General features: G+C 37.0%; 1 protein-coding gene across 1 annotated transcript; it reads left to right on the top strand.

Annotated features, from left to right (window-relative positions):
• Positions 1-8: 8 nt before the first annotated feature.
• Positions 9-24,859, top strand: LOC134537527 (proline-, glutamic acid- and leucine-rich protein 1-like). The gene is made up of 12 exons (XM_063378049.1): positions 9-268; positions 1,749-1,900; positions 6,112-6,215; positions 8,560-8,631; positions 9,602-9,808; positions 11,244-11,371; positions 11,957-12,139; positions 14,031-14,141; positions 15,148-15,292; positions 16,701-16,889; positions 18,473-18,685; positions 19,839-24,859. Exons 1-12 carry the CDS (start codon positions 123-125, stop codon positions 21,822-21,824), a joined length of 3,636 nt encoding a protein of 1,211 aa, XP_063234119.1. The 5' UTR covers positions 9-122; the 3' UTR covers positions 21,825-24,859.
• Positions 24,860-24,987: the final 128 nt, after the last annotated feature.

Here is a 24,987-nt window from a genome sequence, read left to right as displayed (position 1 = left end):
TTTTTTGTTCTATTCGTTTGTGGATTGTTTGTGCGTCTTTTTAGACAGTTTTCAACACGTGGGAAATGTTGAACATGCCAATGTAATTTTAAGGAAACGGTAGAGAAAACATCTACGGCAGAATGGACGTATATGAGGTCGGAACGCTTGATGCCAACTTTCTTCGATATGGTCTTCATAATGCGCTTCAAAAGTGTCCGCTTGTCGCGAACCGGGAAAATTGGAATGTTGCACGTATCAATGAAAAGTTGTCGGCGCCGGCAACCAGGTACCGTGTATTTTTGATGTTTAGTATGACAAATATTATGATAATGATTTAGTTTACCTATTTTCACATACTTTACTCAGAATATTCCACTGTATGTAACTGACCGTAACTACTTTTGACGTAGTGTTGCAACATAACCTAACTTTTGGTTACAACAGGTCCACTGTTCGCTGGCGTGGCAGTTTGCCTCCGACTTACACCTGTGCATGGTTGATGGAGTGGGATACTACCGTCTCCCCTTCTCTAACCTTTAGCATCACACATACACTCCCCTAATACTTATTAAAATATATACATAAATTGTTGAGACTATTTTGAAAACATGTTTTAAAATCTTATAGCTTTCTAGCAAAAAAAAATCGGCACTTTGTTATTATGTTTAATTTTAATTATTTTATAAGGTAATTATTCCGTATCACGTATCCTTTTTTTACCTAATTTTTACCTAATACCACGTATCCAAGTTATCCCTTGAGCCTGATAGCATTGATCCTGTTTTACATTATGCTTGCTGTCTTAACTCTGTATGCTGAAAGATCCTGGCCAAACAAAAACTCAAATATTACTATACTTAAACAACTTATGTCAGGTCTTTGGAAAGTTTTTTTTTATATATATTATAAAAGGTAGAAGTTTTGAATTGCCACTATCGCTGAATTGGCCAGGATAGATAGCAAAATGAACAGGAGATTTCTTTCGGAGATGATGCAGAGGGTTAGAGTGGGGAATGAAAGTTCTGAGATTGGGATTTGTGATGTCAGTTGTACCACAGGGGAGTATTCTGAAACCCCTAATGTTACAATCATGATGAATCACTTGGGTAGGGAGATGAAATGCATGTTAAGGTTGTTTGCAGATGACTGAGTGAGCTGTACAGGGCTGGGAGAAGGGACGGTTTGGATCGCTGGGCAGAAGAGAATGGAATGGGTTTAAAAGTCAGGAAGGCAAGAATCGGGTCACTGATCAGGCTGATGCTGTCGTATGTGCTGCGATATCAGTGATGGAGGTGCCTGAGTTAAGGTGCAGCATAAGGCAGCAATTGGTTCAGGGGATTGGTGTGATGGTGACGTAGGGTGGGGAAATCTGTAGGGGAAGGGAGGGGATCAAGAAAGGCTGTTCGGGGTGGCTACAGTAGGTGGTTCACAGGGACAAGAAACCATGGGTGAAAGCTCTAGTTTGGAGGACAAAGAAGGAGACATGCTTTCATGGTGAGTTATGAGTCGGAATATAACGAGCTTGAGGGAAAGGTGATATGAGTTGGAAGGAATGTTAAGCGTGGGAAAATTCACGAGGAATCTGTGATTGGAATATCTTTGCCACCGGGCTGATTCACAATTGCTGTAACATTAGATAAGCCGTGTATCAAATTATTAGATGATTACAGAAGCTGTGAATATTTATTCCCATCGTCTAGTTTGTAAAAACGGCCACCATTATTATGGTGGGCGCGCTGGTTTCGTAAACCACGCCAAACTTGCAGGCTGCAGGGGTTGGCCGTGCTGGAGGCGTTCCTGCCGCAGTGCCCCGACGACCTGTTCGGCGAGCACGCGGTCTCCTGGATGCAGCAGTGCCTGCACACGCTCGAGGCCCACGGCCGGGGTGCGGCCGTGCCCCTGGCGTTCCACGTCCTTGGTGAGTTCCCGCACCCAGCACGGCAACGTACCTGCTGACTGTCGATGGCTTAGAATGAAAACCTTGTATCTCATACCGAACATACGAGGTTTTCTCTCTACAATGTGGTGTGCTACTGATATACGTGGTTTCTTTTTTTTCCCCGATAGAAAGCATTATGATGCATATTTTATTTCTTTCAGCCAAACATTTAGTGAGATACGAGGTTTTCCAGCCAAAAACATAAAAAAACGTATTTTCGTCCAAAACTTGAGATACGAGGTTTTCATTCTAAGCCATCGTTGTGTGTTCTGCTCCGTGGCGGATTAAACTTTGGTGCGGACATAATGATTTGTACTGGCACGTGGGTGGGGTGAAACAGCTAGAAAACATTCGTGTGGATTGTCATTCCGCTTCAGATTCTAATCTCAACAGATAATTTGCAAACAATGGCACGGTAAGTAATTCTTGGACCCACGTTTTTTGGTGCTCTACCAACCTAATATTCATTCTCAGCGAAATACTCTTATTCAAGTTAGTGTCAGTACAGTGTGCAAATTTCACAACCCAAATGTGGGCATTCCTTTGTTACACAAATGACATTTCTTATTGTTAGTTTGTGCTAATTTACTGTTTACAGTTAATTATGTTTTTTGTTTCATTAGTGTTTGTTAGTGATGAGTAAAATTATTTTGTTCTGGTGACAATGGCTGTGATTGATCAAACTGATATTTTTGGCTTGGGGGTTCAGAACACGTGCCATTGTGTGTGTTTGGGCCTCATATTGGCATAAAAGTAAAGTAACGATAAATCGTGCACGAGGCTACAAATGTTTCTGTGTTTACCTTTCTATAGGAATCATCATGCATATGGTGTATTCCTGTCAGTATTCTACTTAAATGATGTAAGGCAAGTAATAATTTGTTAAAAAGCCGTTTTTTTATTTTGATGGTACTCTGCGGTTTTACGCAAAAGTTTGTTTCTCTTTTCCTTTCTTTTTGACTTTATTACAAATTAGATTGCTAGGATGAAAGATGACCTGACTTGAATATTCATAAAGCACTCTTCAAAAAATAAATTCTTAAAATTTTCCAGAAAATGTTCATATATATTTTGGGTTTCTACATTACATTTAAATTTGTTTAGATGGTTTTTATTGAAGAAAAAGATTATTAGAACATTTATGTAGATTTATTTTCAGTTCACCAGAAAAGCAAAACATCATCAGCCATTACATGATGCACAACAGTTCCACAAGTTTTCCATAGCAACAACACACATGAATTACCTGCTCGAAGAAATATCTACTTTGGTTGATTTTTTAATATAACCAAAAGCTTTCTAAATACTCATATTTAATCACATCTCGCAAATAAGTCCCAAGGTCTCTTGGTGTCATGGTACAGCCAAGCACAACCGTGTCCTCGGGATGGCTGCTTTTTCAAAAGGAAAAAAAAGAAAATGTGGGTTTATTGTGACGACTGTGGTCGTGAGATATTCTAGTTAATAGTTCTGAAAAGGTTTATTGCCTGTGAGCCAGGACTACTGTTGTTAAATTTGTCATTTAAAACATAGTCTTGACGTGAGCCACTGGCAAAACGTGACCTGCGTAGTCCACATCAATCAGAGAAATAACTATGTGACGCAGCTACATCTAACCACATGGGTGGGTGAGGGGGGGGGGGGGGGGGAGTAGCTGAGTGGCTCCATTGACCAATCAGGGTGTCGACAAATCTGGAAAACAGGGAAATGTCAGGGAATTATTTTTGTCTGGAAAAGTCAGGGAAATGTCAGGGAATTTTAACCTAGCCTCATAAGTCAGGGAAATTCTCAAGGCAATTAATAATTATTTTACTAAAATTTACAATTACTGCTTACTTGCGCATCAGTATTTTCTGTTGCGGTTTTTCTAGGACGTTTAACAAAATTAGTTGCATAGTACCGTACTTTCCGGTAGGGTGTGCTAGTGTGTTCCTTTTGTTCTGTGCCAGAGGCAGTTTCTTGTTATGTTTTGGTAATGGCTGCCGGCCGGATTCGTGTGTGTGGATGTTATTACCCTACAAAAATTGATAGTTTCAAAACTCTCTCTGCTGCTATTAAAGATCCCCTACTGGAAGCAAAGCTTGCATTCTTCATAACCCTGGCCAATCATGTTGAATCTTTTCTCACTGAATTCCAATCAGATCTACCTTTGGCCCCTTTTTTGCACAGTGCTCTCACACCTGTTTTGAACAACCTAATGACAAGGTTTGTAAAAGAAGAGGTACTTAAAACAGCAAGTAGTCCTAAATATATAGATGTAAAAGATACTAAGAATCTAACATCATTTGAAAAAATTGATATAGGGTTTGCATGTCGTGCTGCACTAAAGAAGTTGCCGAAATCCGTGAAAGACCTTCAGATTATGGAGTTCCATCGTGAGTGTTGCAATGCATTAGCGAAAATGGTGTCAAAGTTGTTGGAACGTAGTCCTTTAGGTTATCAATTGACAAGAGCAATTACATGCTTTGATCCTTCTGTCGCAGCTGATCCAAAACTTCGAGCACGGTGAATGACTTCTCTGCTTGACATTCTGACGGAAAATCGTTGGCTTTCTGGTTCAACTGCTGACGATGTTCTTACAGAATTTCAGCGCGTGTGTTCTCTTCCTTCTGTAACAATATCTCTTAAGAAGTACACAAGAAGTACAGTGCGATTGGATTCATTTTGGAATAGCATTTTTCAAGAGAATGGTAGTAATCCATCAGTTCTAAGAGTAATGAAGATGATCATGATTCTGTCACATGGAAACTCGAACGTTGAACGGGTTTTTCTGTAAATGCTGAGTGTTTAATGACGAATCAGAAGGAGACCTCATTGATTGCACGGCGTATCGTCTATGATGCTGTCCTATCCTATGGTGAAGTGAGAGATGTCCCTATCACCAAATCTCTTATTCATGCGGCCAGAAATTCTTGAGCGAAGTATGCAGAGGTGAAAGCTAAAGAGTCCATTTATGCTTGTTCCAAGGAAAAAGAACGGTGGAAAAAAAGGTATGCTGAAATTGCTGTGAAAGACTTGGAGGAAAAAAAAGCAAAATTGCTGGAAGATGCTGCAAAGGAAGCAAGTCGTTTGGAAGCTGAAATAGACACATTGAGGAATCAGTAATTTTTCTGCGTAGTGCTGTGTTATTTCAGTGTGGTCATATGTTTGTGTGTGGATTAGTACAGATGTTGGGATTACATTTAAATGGTATTGTTTATCTATATGCATAATATTTTATTGCTTGAAATACTTAAACTTATTTTGAAAGTTAAAACCTTTGTATTGCATGGTAAGTACACAATTGTTTACTTTGCCTTTAGTTTAAGTTTTTCATTATTTGCAAACATGTTACAATGCACCGAAGGTCTGTTCAGTTAAATATATAAGGGTTTTTTGTTTCCGTATAGATACTATTATGCAATCGCACACGCACACACACACTCCCACACCAAAACTAGGGAAACAGAATTAAAAAAATAATCTTACAATTTACAAGAAAGGTCAGGGAAAATCACAAATTTTGATCTGGAAAACAGGGAAAAGTCAGGGAATTTTGTAGAGCTGGTTTTGTAGACACCCTGCCAATCACAACATAGATCTTCACATATCAACCAATTACAGTTTATTTCACTGCCAAAAAACTTCCAGAAATCCTTGCAGGTTCTACAGAAGTACACTTTTTTTTTCCCTTTTACCATAGGCCTATCTCTCCAGCAAAGTGATAAACACTGTGAGAAATACACGAGTTGAGCTTTCCTATCATAAGAATACATAACAGAGAGCGTCAGAAAGTTTCTGTAACTGATACTGTATTTCTGTTTGTGTCAGAGCGTTGCACATCTGTCATTCCTTTACCAAAATACTATCTAATATTCTATTAATGTTACAGACACACTATGAAATGCACACGTAAAAATTATAGCTATAAATGAGTCATTTAAATAAAGTAAAATACAGAAAATCAAAATTTCTTACATAGCTAAACTCTCATCATGTATTTGGTATTGCCAAAGCAGTTTCACTTTTAGACTAACCTTCATTCACAGTTGCATTTTCACGACGTTTGCTTTTCTGCCAGGTTTCAAAAAGAATGACTAAGTTAGAGATACCAACTCTTTCTGCCTCAGGTTCATTTGTTCTCAACGCTCACAACTCCTGAGAAAAAAAAAAACCTGGCAAAATTAATGTGTTTTTCATTTGTTTTGCAGAGATGCTGTTGCAGATGTCGTCTCACTTTTCGGAACTGACCAAAGTGATATCCAGCACTGTTGTGTCGAAGGCTCTTGAGAAGATTGTGATCAGCCTGGATGCGGTATGATATTTTAATTTGAGATGGGCCAATAAAATCCTCAAATACAATAAAATCCTTAATATTCAAAAGATTCAATATTTGAGGAAAAAGATTTGAAGAAAAATATTAGCGGAAATAAAATAAATTTAAAAAATTTTACACTGATCACCTCAAACATTTACTGGGTAAATATTTTTCTTAATACTTATCCTGTTAGGATTTGCCAAGATATTTTTTTTAAACATGTAACTATATAAATAAAATTACAATATGAATTGGTTATGGGAACTTAGTTATTGAATAAAACATTTGAAGGATTAAACATTTCAACAATCATAGTTATTAATTTTCATTTTGTGTATATTATTTTATTTTTTCTCATAAACTTAGATTTGGATTCAAGGGGAATATTCAAAGTACTCTTTGCAATTCGAATTTGAGATTTGGATTCGAGAAAATTGGTATTAGACCCATCACAATTTAATATATTAAAGTGGTTAAATTATTTTGGTGGTCAAGCAATGTCTGGGTATATTTTAATGTGCAGTGGGCTGATTTGGCAAACTAATATCACTTCGTAGTACCTTTTTTTTTTGAATTGGTGGTTAACTTTTGAAGATCTAATCACTCTGCCTTTACAGAATTTGTCTTGTGACACATCTTAGATTCATTACTGGAGGAAGAATGTGTATTTTTGTTCTTCGTAATATACATGTTAAGAAATTTCACGAGCATTGTTACTCTAGGCTAGTGGTTGGAAGTCTACAATAATCATATACATCCCATTTCCATAAGTCTCTGTGCATGACGAACACAAAACATTATAGTTACAGTTTTATTTATACTGTTTGAGTTTTTATTTCTATAACAGTGTACACTACTTCCTTAGGTGACCTAGATTTTTTTATTATTATATGTGCATTATTTTTTTTTTTTGTTTTAGTTTAATTTTGTGCATTCTCTATTTTTTTTAGGGATAATGTGAGGCTTTGTAGTCAGCATAAGTGATTGTAGGCAATGAATATGAAAACTGTGAGCTAAATGCTACGTGTATTTACTGAGCTTAAAGGGACACTAATGTTTACAGATACACACTTTCCATCGTAAGAGCATAAAAATTAATTTTTTATTTTAAGCATTTGGTCACTAAAAAAACTTCAAGAAACAGACATTCATTCCAAGTTGTTTTGTAAACTGTCTCAAGTGTTTGCTACAATTGTACTGTCTCTAGTATGTGCGCCAGTTATTGTTAATGTTCTGGACATGAGTTTGTGTGTAATATCTTAAGCGCAAGGCAGCACACAACTAGACTACTTTCAAGTAGGAGTTCGTGAGTCAAACCGGCAGTATGCCTTAGTGTTGGTAAGGGTTCAACTTAAAACTAATTTTGTACTGTGTTTCATTACAGACACCAAAAATGTAGGCGAAATTCAACCCAAATATTTTTAAAGCCAAGATGAGTGTCTGACTCATTCACTGTATCATTTGCAGGACAATGACGTTGCCACGATTGTCTTCTGTCTCCATTAATAATGTAAAATAAAAATACTTTTAGTACTGTCTTGTCAGTAATAAATTGTTTGTATTGGTTGTTACGTAATTTTTTTTTTTTTAGTTTGCCCTTTTTTTTTGGTGTAAAATAGAGAATTATTTATTTTCATCTTCTTTTATTGGAGGTTTGGTAAATAATTGGGCAGTCTGAGTAGAATCACAAGTGTTTTTATATAAGTTTTAAGTTTTAGGAATCTCGGTTTCTAGTTATATGGTAATTGACTAATTTGATTGTGTCCGTTGGAGTTGAATGCACACGAGAAGTGTATCTTTTTTTAGTGGATAGGGCTACGTAATGTGATCTGGTGCATTTTACAGTGATATGAAGAATTTTTGTGTGATCATGCATATTAAGGTGCACTGTAATTAGTTTTTAACCCTTGCTAATGTGTGAGCTAGTGGAATATTGAAAGTGTATTGTTTCTCGCAAAATTGATTTTTTTTTGTACAGACTAGATTCAGAAAATTTGGTAGTTGTTAAGGGTTTTTAATTAGAGAAAAATTGTGTGGTTTACAAAATTAAAAACAAGCATGTATTAATGGATAAAGATTAAAAAGACAATAAATAATATTTCATAGCAATTTAAAAATTTTTTGCATTAAATATTTATTAGTGTTAGAGATTTCCCTGGACTTCATCCGCTTACCTGCTATTGTGTTTTTTCATAACCCAATTGGAACTCAAAAATACTGGTATGCAGAATAAATAAACTATGTTAGTAGTACTATAAAAACTCAATTTTTTTTAATAAGCTACGACTATCAATATTCGTCTGACAGTGTTTATATAACTGTGAACTGTTCACCCCTACAGGACTCTGCACCAGCTCTGAAGTGTCTGCGTGTTCTCATGACTCACTACGGCGGTGCTTGTGGCGTGAGCAAGGTCAGTTACGCTTCTCACTAAAGATGGTGAGAGGGAAATTTTTCTGGAGAAGTAAGTATAAGCACATATTTTTCCAGAAAATTTTCCTTTTTTTCCAATACCAACTCAGATTAATGATAAGTTGATATACCAGAAATGTAGTACAATCTTTCTATGCTTTTGTATTGTGTGTGTGTATAGTGTTCAGTATTTATTCTCTATTACAAAAATTTTATACAATTTGTAAAATTTTACGTTCCCATTTTAGTACTGTGCAGGTGAAAAACATTGAAGTTAAAAAGTATGTATTAGTGTTCATTTTGTCTTTACTAGATCACTTTTTTTTTTTGTTTTTCAATGTTTGTATAAAACAATTGATAACATTTATTTGTGTGTTTCTGTTTGAGTATAATTCCGAATTTTTTTTGTAAATGACTGGAAAATTTTCCCATAAACTTTTTTCCGGAAAAAAAAAAGTCTCCAATTTTCATGTTTGTTGCTTTGCAATTTACCTATGTTTAAAATAGTCTCTTGTTTTAAAAATAACTGAAGCCATCCTTGAACTGTGTTGTGTATTTGTCTCTTAATAACCTCACTGTGGACGAGAGGCTACTCTTAATAATGTGTATTAAGAAGAGAGTATCTTTTTTATTTTTTTATTTTTTTACACAAATCTGCATTTTCACTCTTGAGCTTGAAATAACCACCTTCACCCCTCTTTCCTATCCCTTAAAGCAGAAATTTGTTACTTCATGATGAAATTATGAACACTTTATGTTCAAAATAAGAGGAACATTTATGTCTACCTCTGATTTCAGAAAAAAAATCCACCCCCGTGTTCCTTAATGAAGACTCTTCGCTCTTGAGTAAAGCCCGGGCAAAGCCAGGGTACTTGTTCTGGTCCAAGATATTCCCCTGAACGCAGGCAGTGAATGTTCGAAACACAGTTGATTGCAGAAGTGTTGAGCGGAACGTGGTGTGGCGTGCGCAGTCTCTCCTGGAGCAGGCGCTGCTGCGCAGCGTTGCCAACCCGCAGCGAGCGGCACGGGCGGCCGGCTGCTGGGCGCTGCTGGCGGCGGTGGGCGGGGCCGGTGGCCAGCGAGCCAACCACAAGCAGCGGTGGGCGGACCTGCAGCTGCGGCTCTGCAACACGCTGCACCACCTGTTGGGGCGGCTGCTCCGTCGATACCGCGTCCTGGTGAGGCCCACGGGGCGCTTGCAACCGTCTGCCGACAGATTACTGCGATACTCAAACCACACTACGAAAATGTAGCCCATGTTTTTTGACGTGATAACGTCCTATAAATCGATGAACGCCGGCTTGCACGCGCGAAAAAAGCATGACTCATTGTCACGTTCCGCCTGAGCCGAGCGTGCGAGAACCTGCCAACCACCGTGCGAGAAAATCTTCTGTAATATCAAACAGGTTAAGGCGGTCTTTCTAACTAATTGTTCGTAATTATATTTCAACAAATTATTTAAATTAATTTTGCAAAAACTGTAAATAATATTTGAAAATTAAAAAGTATGCAATTTTCATCAATTTTTTCTTATGACGTTATCATGTAAAATTATCGTCCACAAACTGACTTTACAAACAACCCCTTTTTTTTTCCATGTAGTATTAGTTGACAATACATCCCAATATTTCTCACTCCTGTGACTACAACCCTTGTTTGAGGCCCTCCAGGGGGCGGTAACGAAATGCATAGGGGTATAGAAATTTATTTGTTGTGTAATATTGCGAAATAACACAAAAATTCACCTCAAAGCACAAAAGTAATTACTATGACCATTCAGTAAAGAGTGACAGGTTTTATGTTACAGATAATATTCTCACGTGCAAGTTCTGTAATTGCTGATTAGAACATGAAAGTATGGATACATTGAGAAAACATTTGGAAAGTGAGGAAAAAAAACTAAAACCAAAATATGTGGGAAACCTGGGAATATATACACACACACACACACACACACACACACACACACACACACACACACACACACACACACACAGACACACACACAGACACACACACACACACACGCGCGCACACACGCACACACACACACACACACACACACACACACACACACACACAGTGGTGTCTGTCAACTAAAGACCAAGTGACATTTTGCCATTTACCAAACTGCATTTTTAATTGTGTTTTTATTGTATTTTACCCAATGGTACATGGTAACAAAGTAGGCCTCTTATAAAGTAATTTTGTTAACTTCTTTTAATGCCATATTTTGAAGTTTGCAATGTTGTGCAAAAGCAGTTTAAATTTTTGATTAGAAATGGTTTGTTATTTATTGAAATCATGCACATTGTCACTGAAATAAATTTCAGTTTTCTTGATTGAGTTTAATATTTCTCAAGTCATTAAAAAATATTTATAACTTGAAACAAGAAAATATTGTGTAATAGCAAAATAAAACCAAAATGCTCTTGTGCATTATTGTTTATTGTGTTTGGAATAATTTTATTAAATGTTAACTTTAATAGTTAAGGTATTTCAATTAATTATAATTTTAACAAATTACCATAATCATAATTTATTTTATTATGATTATGAGTTTTTATTTATTTTTGGAAAGTACCACCTGCAACCTCTGCTTGCTTTTTTAAGCATTCGTGGACTGAAACTGATGACATACTCCCGTTGCCTGAAGTGAATGAAGCAAACCCAGTTGCTAGCTCGCAGCAACTAACGAAGCAGTTGTGCAGTGTTGCCAAGTTCTTGCAAGCAATGCTCAGGTACATCTCAGCCTTAATAGAACCAGGACTTGGTGATTTAGAATTTATTTACTGCCCAAACTATGTGTTAAAACAATTTTTCTTGCAAACTATAGACATTAAGGTGGTTTGACTATGTCTGCCTTGGATTTCCTAATTTTTTTTTAAAACTATTTTTGGGTGTATAGTATGTATAACTGTTTCTGTTACACGTAGTGTCATAGTACAGTGCTTTTCTTGAAAATATTTACGAAGGATTTTCCATGTTGATCCATAAAATTTTTGTTAACAGTAAAATATAGCAAAACCGATCCATTTCACAAAATACGTGATTTGATCAATTTTTTTTTTTCAAAAAAGTCATGTACAATTTTTTTATACAAAACTTTGGTACTGTTATTTTAAGGTATTTGTACATATGAATGTATATAAAATGTAAGTTTTAAATAAGTGCACGAAAAAGATAATTTTTTTTAATAATAAATGCTAATTTTTCCAGCCTCTGTTAATAGAACAATTTTGATAAGTCCAGTTGGTTGTACGATGTTCCGAGAAGGCGCAACAAGAGTACGTTGACTGATTGTTGCTCGCTGCTGCCGTGTCAAGGGGCGTGTTCCCGGCCGTGAAGAGCGTGTCGGCGGGCGAGATAATGGAGGTGGTGTGCCGCGGCCTGGCCGTGAACTGCTTCACCCCGCCGAGCAGGGACGCGGACAGGGACGTGGTGGTGGCGACCTGCCTGCCGGACATCCACGTCGCGATGCTCGGCGTCCTGGAGGCGCTGATCGCTTGGTGAGACTGCTGGTCTTCCGCCGAGCTGACTCGGGTCCGGTTCCTGGCGGGAGGGGTGTGCGAGTGTCACACAAATTTTGAATTGAATACCGTTCAATATACAACCCAATCATTAGTATCAATTAATTTTTTTTTTTTTTTTAATTATTCCTTACGATAGTCAGCTGTCACATCTGTCCATAGCATTGTCATGAGAGGTGAATATCATGTTACAGGTCATTATTTTATTTTTTATGTTTAACACAGTAAATATTATAGACTTTTTTGAGTGGCCGAACTTAAACAAAATTTTAAAAAAATATAAAGGGCATACTTTTTTCCCCGCCATTTTGAATTATGACGTCACCGTTGCAATTTCCGTTTCGGCCGCCATCTTGAAAATCTTCATTTATTATCCGATTTTTATGAAAAAAATTTCAAAATTAAAAAAAAAATTAATTAAATTTTAATAAAAAAAATTAAAAAAAAACCTTTTACGACATGGAGCTCGAAGTCCTCGGTTGGAACCCGGTGAGGGAAAAAAATGGTGACCGATCATTCCCTCACTGTGGTTGCTGGCAGACTGACCCCCACCATTTGTTTCAAATTTCAATTACTTAGCTGGCAAAGTGGAATTTTTAACATTTTTGTGCAGTGTGGCTAAGGAGAACCAAATAGGACACAGTGTTTTATCGTATAATCGTTGCACGTGCATAATCATTGCACCGTTATTTTAGGGCGTCAAAATTTGGAGGGAAAAAAATTCTTGCATAAAAGTTGCTTGATGTTTTTGGTCCCGATGTTAGATTCCGAGCACTTTGTGTGGGTAGTTTTTCCGTAAAAAAAAATGTATTTTAAAGTTAAAATCTTAATATTCATTAGGATATTACCGCTTATTTATTTATCAGAAATATGAAGTTGTCTGATGTGTAAATTTTGTTTTAAAGACTTTTCAAATGTTATAACCTTTATTTGCTCGTCTTAGTGTGCACGTAGTCGATTGCACTCCTACTTTCAAACATGATTTTAGTATAAAATGTTCGATGATAATGCAATATCGCGGCAAATTACTGCACATTTTTGTGTTTTAACGCAATGCTGATGGCTACTGTGTGGTATGGCTTCAAATTCATTCAGAAAAATTTAAGTTTACTTTGTCCTTTAATGTCATAGCAATTCTTATGATTATAAAAGGTCAGGTAAAATTAAATAAATTTTTTTCTGAAAGAAAATAAATCATGTCACATAGCAGGCTAGTAAAATTTATTTTATACATAAAAAGTTCCTGTTATATATTCCATTTCATTCTCCTTATCAATACTGCAAAAAAATGTTAAAAATGCAACTTTGGCATCTCACTTGCAAAAAGTATATTTCATTTTGTGAAAGTTCAGCCACTCAAAAAGTTAACAATTTCAACAGCGTGGAACGTTAGTTTAAAATAATTACCTGGAACAGGACGTACACCTATAAACACTCTTCGTCAGAAATTTTGATTCATATTCTGCAATGTAGTATAAAAAAAATTAAAGTTTAAATGGTTTAAGTAAATGCATTGCCAGTTTCTTCATTGACTTTCCTTTTACATCACACAATTATGGTTCAATATAAGGTTTTTCTAATAAGTATACATTTCTCTCCTTTTTGTTATACTTACTTGTTGTGGATAATTTTATGTATTTGGACTACTACCGTCTCAAGTTAACAGATTTTTGGAATAAAAATTTCAATGAAACATTTTATGGTCTATTAGTTTCTGGAACAGTGCTTAGTGAATTTTAAGAGTGTGATTTAGATAATGAAGTAAAGATGAGATAATTAAAAAAACAGATACATAACACTTTCTTGATCTTAAAAAAACAATGTTAATTAATAGCTGCACTTAACTATGCTTTTTGTTTCCTACTTGCAGCTGTGGCAGAAACCTAATTCCATTTTGTGGTGTGATTTGCGAGTTGGCACTACAGGAGCTGAAGTGGACGGCAACAGAGAGCTCGCACTACGCCTCGGAGAGGCCTTTTGGGTAAGTCTTGCTTCGTGATCCAATCCCAGAAGATGTGGTCGAGGACTGAAGTTAGAATAAGGTTCATTAATCCTCTTATGTTGTTGGATTCAATTTCTACAATGCAACAGCCAACTTCTGCTTGAGAGTTTGTGGGTTTGAATCCTGCGTGAAGCATGGATGTATAGGACTTTTTAAAGTAAGTTAAGTTTTGTATATTTTATCATCTGCTACATCCATCTCTTTTTTCCTGATTAGTTGTAAGCATAAAAATTAAAAAAATAAATAAATAAACACTGTTACACTTGCCTCAAACACGTTACATGTATTGATGCATGTATATTTAGCAACAAGAATATATTATTGGCATTATTGCTAGTCTTTGTTAATGCTGTGTACAATAAATTGTGTCTTCCAGCAACACACAATGCTTAGTTATAATTCCTGTCGTTTCATAGACGGCTTCTTAGTAGTTCAACTGAATATATTGTAGTAGTGAAGCTCATTCAAGATGAAGTGCTTCCGTCTATATCAAAAGCAAGACCCTGTGTTCTAAACGAAAATCTTTCAGTCCAAATTTTTTTTCATGCTAATATATTCCTAACGTAACAGCGCTCATAGAGCAATACATTACACTATCAAGAATTATCATTTTGCAAAGACAAAACGCCTTATGAGTAAACTACGTATTTACAAACTCTGGTTGAAGTTAAATAAAAAATCAGAAGTGATCATTTTTCTGTATAGATATTTCTCCACAAAACTAATACTGTGCAGCTGTGTAATGAAATGAGTGACCAAGGAAAAAAGAACTTTGCTACAAATTAATGAGTACACTAGTTATATTAAATTTTTATAAATAATATTATATTAAAATTTTTTATCTTCTTTTCCCACTGCATATATTTTACTTGGGGTATTATTTTCGTTTTATATGTATGAAGTATTAGGTACATATATTTTAAGTGTGTAATTTTGAAGCCGGTGAAAGGTGCGACCCGCTGTGATGTTGGGGTGATGTTGGCAGGCCTGTGAGGATAGCAGCGTGTAGGGCGCTGACAGCCTGGTGCGGCGTCTCCAAGGCTGCCAGCCTCGTAGAGAAGTACGCCGAGCAGCTGGTGGTCGTCTTGTTGCCGGATGTCCAGAGCAGCAAGCCAGGCATCTCGCTGTCTGTATGTCACAACTGCCTTCATTGTAGCGTCCAGATGTTCACGTCTCGTGTAGCGATACTGATGGGTTGAGTAGGTTCTTCTATTCAACTTATCATTAGTAATCACAATTGAATAATCAAAAATGTTAAGGCATTGATTTCAACTTAAAATATTTACCTGCAAATAGGACCTATAGTCAAAGAAAATTTTAAATATCACACATCCTCGATTATAAGATGTTCAGTAAACTCTCAATTATCCGTGTTAATTCGGACTTACCAAAGCCCGGATAATCGAAATACTGTAAACGGATAATCTGTTTCACGGTAAGGACTGCCCTCAAATTTTGATTGCGCCATATATTTTTCTTCAGTAGAATTCTGAGCATTTTGAGTACTGTGTCTCAGCTTATTGGAACGTAAATAATATGGCACTGTGTTGCCATGGGGTCTTTCTCCGTGGAGAGGGGGCAGTAACCCACTCTTCCTCCTTCTCGAATAGTAGTGTTCGGAATACACGCATACTGTGTCACAAAAACCTGTCAAGGTAGACACAAAGATTGTGTGTGTTGCCTGCTGTCTGACATAACGCTCAAACAATGTGGTCTCACATACACAAACAAACACGCACACGTGCAACGCACGCGGAAGTGCCAACAAGTAAAGTAAGCACTCATTATAACCAGTTTAATTTAGTATGATTTACGTAGTCAAACTGATGGTGCATTACAAAACTGTCATAATTTTGAAGGTCTCATAGTATCCCGTACTCATAATTACGAGGTTCCCCTGTGTTACAAATTTTTGTTCGTGAAAATGAAACAAATAAATTTCACTCCTATTTTGGTGGAGTTAGTACTACAAAACAGCTTTTATTAAAATAAAAACAGTAACACTGAAATCTTCTGGTTTTAAAACGAAATTGGACTAAAAAATAAAACCCTAAAATCATGTCTGTACTAATTCGACATGGGCGTAGTTCTGAATGTGCTGAATTGAACACCTTTTATGGTGTGATCTTTCTAGTATACTAGTGTATGATCTATTGATAGGGGCATGCAGATTTTGCGAAAAGATTTCGAGACTAGATGAAAGTTAAAACACTATAACAGTCTGTGTTTCGTGATTGGGTGAGTTTCTCCTAGGTACATATTTATTGTAACAACACCAATCGCAGTGATTCATCGCGGAAGTAAACAAGTCCTCAGTGGTCCGGTCAAATAAGGCAACGACTTCTCTCGCTAGACGGCCGCCAATCACAAGGAAGTAACCAAAGGTGCGGGTATACCTTGTTGAAGTCAAATAAGTGTTCAGATCTTTTCGCGAAAAATGCCTGCCCCTATCTATTGACCCTAACGTTAAAAAAAGTGGATATGTCTGGGAAAGTTAGGAGTGCTAATTGTGACTGACATGTGTATGTGTCTCGGGAGGTCCCCGCCAGCAAGGGCAAGGACAGCTCCAAGGAAGCACCCAAGGCAGACAGGCCCGGTGGCTCGCCGTCCCGGCGCTCCAAGCTGCGCGACAGCCGCGCAAACAGCGAGGTCTGCGCAGCCGCGCTGGAGCTGCTGTGCGCCATGTTGAGTTCTGCCGCGCCGTTTGTGCCAGCGAAACTACACAAGGTACCGTCTTCATCGCCTGTCACCTGCAAGACTGTCAGCTGATGAGTAGAGACGAGATTGTATGGTGAACTGCGACAGACAACACTGAAGATCATGTCGATATGCCACATTACACCATAATGCAAGTTGATACACATTTTCGCACAGAAATGCAACCAAAATCATGAAATCAACCAGCATTTTGACAACATCTAACTCAAAACACAAAAATATAATCTTTTATCATAGTAATTCCAATGTAAGTAATTTATTAAGAATGAAATATGTGCCAAAGGAAAAAAATAAAATTAAAAAATTTTAATTTTGTTGATCTTGCATCTTTTATTAGAAACCCTTTTTACATTAATGACGGCACATTTTTCGAATAATCAAAATTTGCTTATTTATTTTCATTTTTTCTGGGGATTTCTTTCTCAGACGTGCTTAGTATTACAATTTTTTTTAAGTGCATCATGTTTTCATGTATGTATCACGTAGCTGTATTCATGCAACATTTTTGTTGAAGTAAGTTTTGAAAAATATTTAATTTAATATTTTTTAAATAATACATTTATCTTAATGACTAAAGATAATGCATAAAAATAAATAACACAGAAATCTCCACTTATAAATACGAAATCGACCAAAAAATATAACTATAAAATCTCGTCCCTACCGAAAACCATAGCAGTATAAATTTGTATTCTAATATTGCATTGTTGATTATATTTAATATTTTTTTTTGTATTAATAAGTGTGTTTATGGTTAGAAATTCTTTGGCTACCTATTTGGTGCTCCTAAACCAATTTGATTAATGCTGAAGATGAACTATGAATATTTTTTGCAGTTGTATGTGGAATATAAACCCTGTTTTTATGTTTTATGCATTCAGTGAAAGGTGGTACGGAATTTACAAAATAAACAGCACTTCATACAAATAGACAGTTTCCTAAATATGTTCTTGTTGGGATCTCTTTGTATGTCAGGATTTTTTTCACAGTAACATTCCACTGTATTGCAGACAATGCCAACAGCCAGTTGTTCTTTCTTATGTAGAAATAAACTTTTTACTGCGTGGATTTAACTCTTAAACTGCGTTGTTTGACTTATCTCAGATTCATGAAGTATCGCATAACTTGCGGCATGTGACTTTTGTTGAGTGGCATGTTTTCCTTAGCTGCGATTTGTGTTTGTGGTTAACAGTTTTTATTTGGTAGTGCCAGCTGTAAAACCAGTACTCGAAGTGGTGTCTTTTTTTCTTTCCATAAGAAAGGATATTTTTACATGTTATTCTGTATTATAGGGTTATTTATTTGTGTTATTATTCTTGGCAGCAACTGCTGAATTTTTTTCTACACTTTCTGGGTTAAAATTGCATTTTATTATCTGCAAAAAAGTACGTAGTAAAGTATTTGAAAGTGACACGCAAATCGGTCAATTACTTTCGGAGTTACAGCTCTTGCCGACCAATTCGATGATCCCCACCCGCTCATTACGTCATCGCCTTCCAAACCTACGAATGGATGTAGCGAAACACACAATCTTGTATTGAGACGTGTACAGTGTACTTGACTGTTGCCTCGTCTGTGCTCTGCGCTCGCAGGTTCTTCAGGAAGCTGCGGCGACGTTGGTGCTGGACATCCAGCGCAGCGGTGAGCCAGGGGAGCTGCCCGTCCCGTACAGCGTCCCCGGGTGTCGACTGGGGCTCTACCGCCTGCTGGAGACGCTGGCCATGTGGCCCCACGGCGAGCGAGCCCCCCCCACCCACTTTGCCCTCGTCGCCTTCTCGCGGGGCCAGGCCGACAACGACAGTCAGGTCAGTCCAACACCGTGCACCTCTTCCCATCATGTTTCAGCAACACTGTGTGTTAATAAGCAATATTCATTCACTTAATACCCTCTTAAGAAAATCCCACCAAGAAAATTTCCTGCGTTATAAGTTTTAAAATTTTTTCCCATGAATTATTAATACATACAATTTGACCCTGTTAATAGGTTTTTCCTGATAGCAATTTTAGATTTCAAAGTGCAGTAAACTCCAGATTATCCATGTCAATTGGGAACCACTGATGCCCTGACAATTGAAATCCTGTAAAAATACCCAGATAATCTCTTTCACGGTAAGGTGCCGCCCTTGAATTTGGGCCACACCTTGTATGTGTCCGCAGTATAATTCTGAGCACAAGTGAAGTCCTTTTATGAACCGTGTCTTAGATTATTGGAATGTAAACAATACGGCACTGTGTCGCCATGAGGTCTTTCTCCGTCTGCTGGAGAGGCGGTAGTCACCGACTTCTTTCCCCCCTCCCCCCTTCTTTTATTTATTTTTTCTACCCCTTTGCAGAAAGTTATTCTTTCCAGATCCTTGTCCTTTCATAAAAGTAGCATGCAGGGAAACTTGTGCCAGGCTGGAGTAATATATAAGTAGCACTTCAATGCACCAACTCTCCGAGGTGTGCTTTTCATGGACCCAATGCAGGAAAGTTTTCATAAATTAAAGAGGGATGCAGCAATACTTGCGCATCTTGCAGAGCTGTGGCTGCAGCATCCGTCATGTAATGTTGCAGTTGCAAGGGTGGGAAATAAATAGCGCGAGAAAATGATATTGTTGGCGTCATGGAAACCTATTATTACCAAATACACAGAAAATCTTAAGTGTACTGTTTTTTTTGTTAAGTATTTAGCATGTAAAAAATGTCAAAAAAATTATAATGCTCAAGGTAATTGCAAAAATTCTATCAGTCAGCCTGAATGATAAAAAAAAAAAAAATTAAAACCGTAGGTGCTACGTGCTCGGTTAGCTCTGATGACAGTTTTTGTACTTGGAGAAGTTTCATTAGCTGTTAACTTCGTAATGATGTGTGATTTATTAAAATTGTTGCTGGTGTGAAACAGCTGTAAATGTGTTGGTGGCATTGAAAACTAGTGCAGGTAGTCAGTTTTCTTAACTGTGCATGTATTCTTAACAGGTCAGCAGTTTCTGCACCACAGCACTCTGCCACATGGAGAAGATTGCCCATCCTGCTTTTGCCAGCCTGCAGTTCCCAGTTGCTGCTCGTTCCGAGGGGCCAACAAAAGAATGGCGCTCCGAGATGCCTGCATCACGATTGGGGCTACAAAGCAGTCAGGTTGATGTGTCATCTTTCACAGAGGACAAAGGAAACACCATCTCGACAGACAGAGTTGAGCCAGGCCTCGACATCACCGAAGTGTCCAGCTCTGAAGACAACGTCGAGGAAATAGCGGTGGAAGCAGTTTCTCAGGAATCGGATAGCGATGATGTTGATGATGACGACGATGGCTTGCGCATCACCTCAGAAGTTTTGCCTAAGACCAAGCAAATTGCTCTTGACTCAAGTTCCTCATCTTCCACTCCAGTGCTTGTGGATATTGACGAACATAGCATGAGCCAGGATGAGGACGGCAGCGTGAATGTAGAGGACGTTGTAGTTCTCTCGGACGAAAGCAGCGACGGCATTGAAGGATGGACTGTAGTGGAAAAGGCAAAATCAAAGAAAATGAATTTGAAGGAAAAGGCAATGCAGAAAGCCGTATCCAATAAGGAAGTTGCGAATACTGCGACTGCTGTCAGGCAGGGTAATTTGACTGAATCATTATGTTTGAGTTCGTTTAAAGAACACGAGGGAGAGACTGATCATTGCTGGACTGCTGAGGAGGCTGCACTTGTGTCAGACATTGTCAAGGATTTTGAATCTGAGGTGGACAAGACAATCGACAGTCATAACAGTAGTGAGGCAATGTCAGAGGATGAAGGTGAAACCGAAGAAAGAGTAGACGTACCGGTTGCAGCCATTGCCGCCTCGAAATTCGAGGCCAGTCAGTCCAACAGAGCCGGTGAATGGGTGGCAAATAAGAAGAACCCTCAGAAACGTGACGCTAGTCCACTTCCGTCTTCAGCTCCGAAGAACAAGAAACAGAGAACAGACAGACATCAACTACGTGAAAATAAAAATGTGCAAGGTATAGATAGTGATGTGGAAGAGGTTGCACAAGTGGCCTCAAAGGAAATGGGAGAAGAAGATGAAACAGCTAAGGTAAAAAATAAGCATGCGAAGCTCAAAATGAGTACAAGTGAAGATCAACATGTGGAAAGTTTGGAGCAGCCAAAAAAAGTAGTGAGTGCATCGGAACAATTGGAAGAAGTAAAGGATCAAGAAATTCATTCATCACAAATGAACACCGAGAATGTAAATATTGAACATATCAAATCACAGGAGAGCATGCATACGGAGGAAAAACTTGACCCTGTTAAACAGTGTTCAGCACCGTTAGACACCAGCAGGGAGAGTGTTGAACAGGTCGAAGTACGGGTAGATGGCGAAACAGAGAAGGATAGTGATTCTGTTCGGAATCATCCTGCACTGTCAGAAACTAGTGAACAAGATTGTGTTCTTGTTGTCCCTGGACAAGGTTCTCCAGAGCAAATGGAAACTTGTGATGGAGATTCCGAACAGGTCACGGAACTAGAGCGTGAACGAACTGGGAAAGGAAGTGACTTAGTACAAACGTGTCTGACAGAAGTAGAAACAAGTGACAAAAATACGGACCAGGTGAAAGCACTGGAAGACGAAGGAAATGAGGACGGCAATGACAGTGAGCAAATGAGTTCCACGCCAATGAAGCCTGTTGAGATACAGGAACCTGAAGGTCCGGAGAACGAAGATGGCTTGGTACAAGCCCAGCCAGCGCAAGTGGAAACTTGCGAAGATAATCGCTGTCAGGTCATTGGACAGGGGTTAGTTGGAAGTCCAGAGTGTCACAGTCCCGAAGTTCAACTTGTGAAACAAGCGACACATGTTAACACAAATGACAGGGAAATTTCTCTTTGTGAAGGAAATGAAGAAAATTCAAAGATTCCAGAAGAACAGAGGAATGGTCATCCCGCAGTTCAGCTTCCACAAACCGTAGAAGAGAGTGCTTCAGAAAAAAATTAACTCATCGAGGTGACGTAGAGAATTGTTAAAAACAATTTGGGCTGAAAATCAAGCAGAGACTGCTATGTAAAGTCTTCTGTTGGATATATAGTAGTACTACTATAAATTTAAGACTGTTGTTGCCTTACATGCTTCTGAAAAGGTTATCATTTTGGAATGTACTTTATAAAATCTGATTTCATTTTTTTTTTCCCCTTTTTTTTTTTTATGAATGCATAATATGTATTGAGTAATGATAATTAGAGACAGTATGGCATAAGAATAATTTTTACTGACCTGTGAGAAAAAGAAACCACTGTTTTAGTAAGTTTCTCTTTAAAAGACAAAAGTAAAAAGGACGTACTACATACATACAGTAAATGCAATTGTTACAACCTGTCATGGTTCCTAAGAATACGTGTCTGAACCTGTAGGTCGAAATATATTAATTTAGTAAGTTTTCAAAAATAAAATATAATATTATTTTAATTACGTACATCTTCCAAAAAAAAAAAGTAACCAAGATTCATATTTGACCACATACTGTCTTCAAAACAAGCACCAACACAGTGAAATGTGCAACGCAACTGTATCTTTTTAACAAGTTCTAAGTAAATTTGACACTTTTCAATTGGAAAATGATTTTTCACTCTAGTGATAATTTATTAGTCAAGGTTTATAGATTATGCTCTGTATTAACACTTATTTTAGAAAGTACCGGATTTATTTTAAATAAATAATTGGGCTCTATATATAACATTATACCATAAAAATTACAAAAATAATCATGCATAATATTAATATTTAGTTATTTAGCATAAAAAAAACAAGCGGAGTGCCTTTTTTTTTGTTTTTGGTAAGTTACCAATTTTATTCAAGATAAGCTTATATAACACAAAAAACAAAATTAATTAGAAACTGTTTAAAAGCTTCATATCTGACGTGAAGCTTTACATCACAACTGAAGCTTCAAATTAAATGAACAGCATTTTTCCTTGCGAAGTCAAATTGAATATTGAAAAGAGCTTCGATTGATTCTCTTAGTTGAAGCTTTGTACAGGCCTAGTACCAATGTAATGGTAATGCTAAATGCGTTGGCTTACTATTAGATCAATGCTTATTGTGTAGACAAAATGTATTTTTTTTCCTATCCCTTTTCCTATTAATAATTTTTTGGAGATTACATCATTTTGAGGGCTGGAATTATATATTCACCCAAAATGTTATCTACGCTGACTGTGTAAATCAGCTGTTACTTATTATTTATTCACGCCATTTTTGTGGTTAATAAATACTCCTGAGGTCGGGTGTAAGAGGTCTTGTGCTTTTTTTTTTTGTGCTGATGTGTGTTGAGGGAAAGATACTTTTGAAAACAAGTCACGGAGTCACCTTGTTTCTGCAGAGCTAGCACATGAACATCGCTGGTGCGGAAACATTAATAAAGGTATACAAATATGAGCAATAGGACCCGCTTTTCAAATCGGTGGTTATTCACTAACTTGCTACAGCTGATTCTTTTGGGTGGAATTTTACAGATGTGGATGTTTTTATCAGGAGTGTAGCAGACATTTTAAGGATGGGAGGTATCTGCACTGTTTTTGTGTTGATAAACTGTTGGCACATTCTCCTTGTCACCAATTCCAATCTTTCGTCAGGAAAGATTTAGGTCATGTGACTACAACAGGCACCAGCCTAGAGTGAAAAAAATGTGCAGATGTTTAGTGCTTACCTTTAGTGCTTATGTACTCTTGAGAGTTAGATAGGATCAAAAAGTATCTTAGCAGAAAATGAACTCTCTTATGAAAAAAAAAAAAAGACAGGAATGCATTATTCTGTGGGGGAATCCTTTATTTGAGCAGCAGTGTTGACGTGTTCGTAATTACAGCTGAATGAGTCTGCAAAATTTGGGTGAAGTCAAGTCCAATTATAATAAGGATGGGCCAATAAAATCCTCAAATACCATAAAATTGGTAGTATTAAAAGGATTCAATATTCAAGGAAAAAGATTTGTAGAAAAATATTAAGAGAAAATAACGTACACCATAGATGTAGATTGTTTGAATGGGATTGTATGCAAAAACCAAATGAAAGTGTGCCATAACACTAGCGCTACATGACAGTGCTGGCTGAAGCTGTGTATTCGATACATCAAAGGTACATAACGTTCGTACCATACCATAATAAACACTTGTAGGAAACATAACTTACAATTGCAAAGTAGAGGCATTGGTTTTTATAATGCAACATTTTTATTCAAATCCAAAAATTTAGCAAACATACATTTTCAAGGGGGAAAAAAAAAAATATTTTTCACATATGATCTTAGCCAAGTTTGAATTGTCTTACATAAAAGATATCCTTCTGTTTTAAAGTCATCTTACAGTGGAGATGGTCTAGTGTTTGAGGTAGCCCTACATAATATTGTCCTATGGCTGGATTGATGTGATGCTTAACATTGAAGAATTGAAACTGACAGTTATAATTTTTTTTTCTATTAGAGAACAAAATATTTATTTGACTTCCAACTAATACAATTATTTTATGTAAGTAAAGTTAATACTCATTTGACATTTAAATAGACATTGATATTCTTAATTTTTTTTTTAATTGAAATCTAAAACGAATGTACTATTTGTAGAAACTGGATACTCACACAACCACAGAGAAATAAAAATCAAGAAAAATAAACCAATTCATATTGATGTTTCGAGTGAAACATTAGGAAAGCACGACTGGAAGCATACAGAGCAGGCTGGTACATAAAATCTATTAGTAAGAGTAAAAGGAAAACATTGAAGTCAATGTGAATCAAGGCTATGCAGTTCATCCCCGTGTGCCTAAGGACAAAATATGTAAGCTTATTAAGCCAGGGGAGTGTACAAAAGCTAGTTAATAAGCTAGATAAATGATTATACACATGCATAAATACTTCCTTAGTAGAAAATGTTCTTCGTATAGTCGAGTGACAAGACAACTGTAGTATTTTAATGTAGTTAAAAAGATCTATCATCACAGCGTTAGCTAAGTGCAGTTGAGCTCATGATAAACGTGACATTTCCCACCCATTCAGATAAAATTAAAAATTATGGCTATCTATGTGCTTCGGTTCTGAAAACGTTACATTCAACAAGTTTTGGCATTACAAACTTCCTCAAAAAAAAAAAAAAAAAAAAAAAAAAAAACA

Source organism: Bacillus rossius, chromosome 12 (genome assembly GCF_032445375.1).
Source record: "Bacillus rossius redtenbacheri isolate Brsri chromosome 12, Brsri_v3, whole genome shotgun sequence".
NCBI lineage: Eukaryota > Metazoa > Arthropoda > Insecta > Phasmatodea > Bacillidae > Bacillus > Bacillus rossius.
This window is presented reverse-complemented; position numbering and strand designations above follow the sequence as displayed.

Bases quoted from the DNA above. Each gene is read 5' to 3' on its own strand.
- LOC134537527 (XM_063378049.1), top strand. From the start codon at position 123: ATGGACGTATATGAGGTCGGAACGCTTGATGCCAACTTTCTTCGATAT. The intron at 269-1,748 runs GTACCGTGTATT...CCAAACTTGCAG, and splicing joins TTGTCGGCGCCGGCAACCAG to GCTGCAGGGGTTGGCCGTGC. The intron at 9,809-11,243 runs GTGAGGCCCACG...TGCTTTTTTAAG, and splicing joins TCCGTCGATACCGCGTCCTG to CATTCGTGGACTGAAACTGA.